The 4,878-nt window shown below is 37.6% G+C and overlaps 1 protein-coding gene across 1 annotated transcript in view; it reads left to right on the forward strand.

Annotated features, from left to right (window-relative positions):
• Positions 1-4,798, forward strand: part of LAMA1 (laminin subunit alpha 1) — a 123,919-nt gene extending 119,121 nt beyond the window's left edge. Inside the window, exons 62-65 of the mRNA XM_017819428.1 lie at positions 838-991; positions 1,585-1,718; positions 2,799-3,021; positions 3,494-4,798. Coding sequence (XP_017674917.1) covers positions 838-991; positions 1,585-1,718; positions 2,799-3,021; positions 3,494-3,654 — 672 coding nt within the window. The 3' untranslated portion in view covers positions 3,655-4,798. The remainder of the gene's footprint in view (positions 1-837; positions 992-1,584; positions 1,719-2,798; positions 3,022-3,493) is intronic.
• Positions 4,799-4,878: the final 80 nt, after the last annotated feature.

Consider the following 4,878-nt stretch of genomic DNA (forward strand, 5'->3'; position numbering starts at 1 on the left):
ATTGCATTAAAATATCTTTAAAAGGCTGGGTTTACCTGAGACTAAAACGTACTTTGTACACATGCTTTTAGAGAGTAGGTTTTTTTTGCTTTCTTCCTTGTGCAACCCATTATATCGGTGAGGATTCTGGTGATGATGATAATGTTTCTCATAGAATCACAGAATATTCTGAGTTGTAAGGGACCCACAAGGATCATCAAAGTCCACCCTAAGAATCACACCATGTGTCTGAGAGCATTGTCCAAACACTTCTTGAACTCTGGCAGGCTCGGTGCTGTGACCACTCCTGGGGAGCCTGTTCCAGTGCCTCACCACCCTCTGGAGTGGTTGGGCAATTCTCAGTTCTTCTCAATTCTGGGCACACCATCTTCACCAATGCTTTTTAATTGGATAATGGGGTTAACAAATTTTTTAATACTTTGAATCTGCAATTGCTGAAAATAGTAATAGTAAGAAATTCAGATGAATCTTGACAAATAGAACTTGCAAAATGCCATACAAAATCTTGATTTACTCATTAATTTGCTGAAGCATGTTTGGAATGTCTAACTGCTAGGTGCATCCCTGCTCACAGTTAAGTGAATACAATCCTTTTTGTATGTTATAGAGAGTGTATACTGTGCTTCTAAGCTATTTATTTTGACTCTAAGACATTATGTATGTTTGTAACCTTACATAATTATATATAATAATAGAAATTTAATTATGTAACTATTTTAGATCTTGCTGTGTTTTATTCAGATAATATTTTTATCTGCAGTAATATCAGGTGAATCACTAAAAGAGCATTGCAGCCGTTTATAATAAACATTATCTCTTAAATTTCCATATGCCTAGGTGACTCACAGTATTCCTGCCTGCATTGGTAGCATGACAATTAATAGCAAACAACTGGACAACGAGAGTCCTGTCTCCATCTTTGCTGTGAATAAATGCTATGTAAAAGTGCAGGATGGTACTTTCTTTGATGGAAGTGGCTTTGCTGCTCTTGGTAAGTATCACTAAATGAAAATAGTACCTTACTGAATTAATGTTAATGAAAATGTACACTTTTTAGGTCTTGCTGGAACTGTGTGCAGTTAATTGACTCCTCACACAGCAAGTGCATGCCCTGCATGTGTATTTCTAACTGAGTCCTTTACATGCAAGTGGTCATTTCTGCAAAGGACTGTCTTCCCCAAATGAAAGAGCTAATGCTTTTAGCACTGGGAAAGAAATGAACTACCTCTTTCTTCAGCTAAGAATATCCATGTTCCTGATGTTAAGGTCTGTAAAATGGTATGGAGACAAAAGACTTGTGAAGTAACATGAAGGATTACATTTGTGCTCTTTAGTGTTTCTTACAAATGAGACAGAATGTATTGAATCTGAATTAATAAAAAGCTCCACTTATTTGGGAATTTATTTTTTTCAGTATAAAATATGAATTATGACTTCGGAAAATTTACTTTCCAGAGGTTCTGCAAGGTCATACTCCAGCAGAATAATTAACAAGCTTTTTAGACCTTTTAATGCCGATCTATGTATTTTACTTTGTACTGTGGGTTACAAGTCTTCTGCTAGAAGCTTCTACCTTCTTTTCAGTCAGAGAAGGTTACAAAGTGCGGTCTGATGTGAACATCACACTGGAGTTCCGTACAACAGCAGTGCATGGTGTTCTTCTTGGGGTCAGCAGTGCTAAGGTTGATGCCATTGGACTGGAGATTGTACACGGCAAGGTAGGCTGCACTGTGCTGGCACACTCATTTCACAAAGCTTGCTTGAAACAGGGAGGCTAGAACTCTTGGAATGCACTAAATACATACCAGTGAAATGTGATGAAGGCAACTCCCCACAGAATGAGTATGGGACATTTTCAGTCTCAAGGTTTCTCATTGCCATCATATGATAAAATGTGTAATGAGCAACAACAAAGACACTGGAACCTTTTTCATTTTTAATTAGTGTAATTTATATCAGTGTGCAGCCACTCTGACCTCCTGTACTATGTACCTTGTATCTTAGACCGTATATATATCTTTTTTGTAGCTTAATACTTTTTCTGCCATAAAGCTACACTTGTCCTTGAGAAACATTATTGCATGTACTAAGCACACTGTTTTGTAATCTCTTCTTCAATATTCATGAGCAATTAACTCATTCTCTACTTCTACTGGCCATATACTCCATAAACCTTTTAACAATCAATACACAGTTCTCCAGTCATGTCTCGCATAAAAAATGTATACTTGATTGCTCTTAAGTATTTTGTTTTCTCAGAAATAGCTCATTTTTTATTCAAAGCTTCCTAGCTAGAGACAGTGTTAAATACCACTGTTTCTGTGGGACATACTTTCTCAGTTAATATTTGCATATTAATCCTCACCACAGAGTTGGGAAATGTCTACTGCTTTGAAAAATAAATACATGAAAAAAATCGATACGTGTATTGGCAATGACAAGCGCTTTCAGTTCACTCTTCTTTCTCTTCAGTTAGATACAGTTAATCTTCTTTCAGGTCTGAAGTCTCAGGTTCTGTGAAAAATGTCTTGATTTGTATTTGTAAGAAACAATGGAAACCCTAGTGAAGTATACCAAGCTAACCCAATAGACCATTGCATAGATAGATCTATGTCTTTTAGATTTTAAAGACACTTCAAAAAGGTTACACTCTATCCATCAGAATAAACCTTTACTTTGCATACTGCCAAACATTTAAAATGGAAGTCTCTGTACTGGCATGATTGTGCTTTTATCTAGGAAAATTAGTTTATATATTCTTACTTTATATCTTTATTGGCATCTGGCTGTTGACGCAGGTTTTATTCCATGTCAACAATGGAGCTGGCAGAATAACAGCTTCATATGAACCAAGAGGCACAAATAATTTGTGTGATGGGAAATGGCACAAGCTTCAAGCAAACAAAAGCAAACATCACATTTCACTGATAATTGATGGGAATTTGGTTCAAACTGATAATCCCTACATCCAGTCAACATCTGCAGATACGAACAATCCCATTTACATTGGAGGCTATCCTGGTAGGTACAATAATATTTCCCTTCCCTTCTGTCCCTCTTGCTCTCACTCTCACGAGAGTGACTCTTAACATGTGTTCCCTCCACCCCCACCCCACTTTGCCAGTGGGGTCTGAGATGGTGTACAGTTCAGCTGTTGCTTCATATTCTGTCAGTTTTGATTTTAACTTAAAAAACACCTATATAGAATGGCTTTCTCCTCTCATTTCCCCTCTCATTTCCCATTGTCCCCTGGGACATAGTATTTCTGCAAACTCTGCACAAGTTACCCCAGTGCATGGCTTATGCTTGAAGGCAGCAGAGACTGTTCACGTTGGTATGTCCTAGATCGTCCAAACGTGAATAGAACTTGGTGCTCCTCGGGTGTTGGTTTTATCTCTCATTTTAGAGGGAGGAGAAGCAGTTTATGAACCTGGATCTTTGTATTGTTTCTGTTCACTGGAAATAGATTCTATGTATTTCATGTTTTTTTCAGCTGACGTGAAGCAAAACTGCCTCACGAGCAAGAGCTCATTCCGTGGCTGTTTGAGGAACCTTATTTTGACCAAGAGCCAACATGCAGAATTGTTTGACTTTAGCAGAGCTTTTGACCTCCGTGGAGTCTTTCCTCATTCCTGCCCTGGGGTTGAGCACTGAACTGTAGCAAAGCCCGTCTGGACTGAGAGAGGTTTTTTTTTGTTGATCTGTTATTTTGCATTCTCATTTTGTAATGAAAAGAATTGGTGAGAGCCTGCATCTCTTTGATTTTTCTGGTTGTTTTCCAACTCAGGTCATTTATTTTTTTTTAATCAGCTCTATGTCTACATTTTAACTAAAAGGTTTTAAACAACAAATACCTCTACCACAATGTAATGGCATTAATTGCGTATTTTTCTCTTGGGAATTTTTATTAATCAGTGTTTACAGTATGTTTTCTTTCGATTACTTGACAGTATTTCATTTTATTGTGTGTTGTTTGTTTTATAAAAAGGTAATTATTTTGGACCACCAAATAAAACTACAATAAACTGTGCATTATTTCATGTAGTTCAGTTGTCCATACATTTCAGTCAGAAGAAAAAGAACCGACAGGCTAAGAAGTGACAAATGTGCCCACAGCAGGGAGGCTGGAACTAGATGATTTTTAAGGTCCCTTCCAACCCAGACCATTCTATGATTCTGATGCAAGAAGTGTTAAGTGCATAAAGTCCAGCAGAGGGGGCAGGAGACTGACTAAAGGCGTAATTTTGAAGGTCTCAAATTCAGAGTCTAATCAATAGAATTTTCTGCATTATACTTTATATGGTAGCTCCAGTTTCTTTTCCCTCTGCCTTAAAATCCAGTGCTTCTGACCCTCATTATAGATACATAATAGATATATTATAGATATATTATAGATAAATCTAGGAGGATTTATGTAGCTCTTTATGCTTTCATGTAATCAGCTTCAGGACAAGTAACAACTCCATAGCACAGAGACAAGCATGAAGTGTTGTGTTGGTGAAGAAACAATATGGGTCTGACTTGGGAAATACCAGGCATTTTTGCAACTAGAACTAATGCATCTTTCTTTGGAAAACTGTATTTCCTACAGGACACAGGGAGGCACTTTTGGTGCTCTGCAGTTCCTAATTCACAGGCCAGTAAGCAGCTCTGCCTTTGCCTTTTCTTACTGTGCCTGCCTCTCTAAAATGGGTCTTCCAGTAGTTCCTTTTGATCCAGGTTTGGGGAACATGTGCTCAATCTGACTCAAGTAAGGACATTCATTCATCAACTGGACAGATCACTGAACACTGGCAAACTTGTCTCATACTTTAATATACATCTATAATAAACATAGTTCTTTGCAAGTCACTTCCATCTCCTTTTTTTCCTCTTTGA

This window comes from Lepidothrix coronata, unplaced genomic scaffold (genome assembly GCF_001604755.1).
Source record: "Lepidothrix coronata isolate B3197 unplaced genomic scaffold, Lepidothrix_coronata-1.0 Scaffold75, whole genome shotgun sequence".
Taxonomy (NCBI): Eukaryota; Metazoa; Chordata; class Aves; order Passeriformes; family Pipridae; genus Lepidothrix; species Lepidothrix coronata.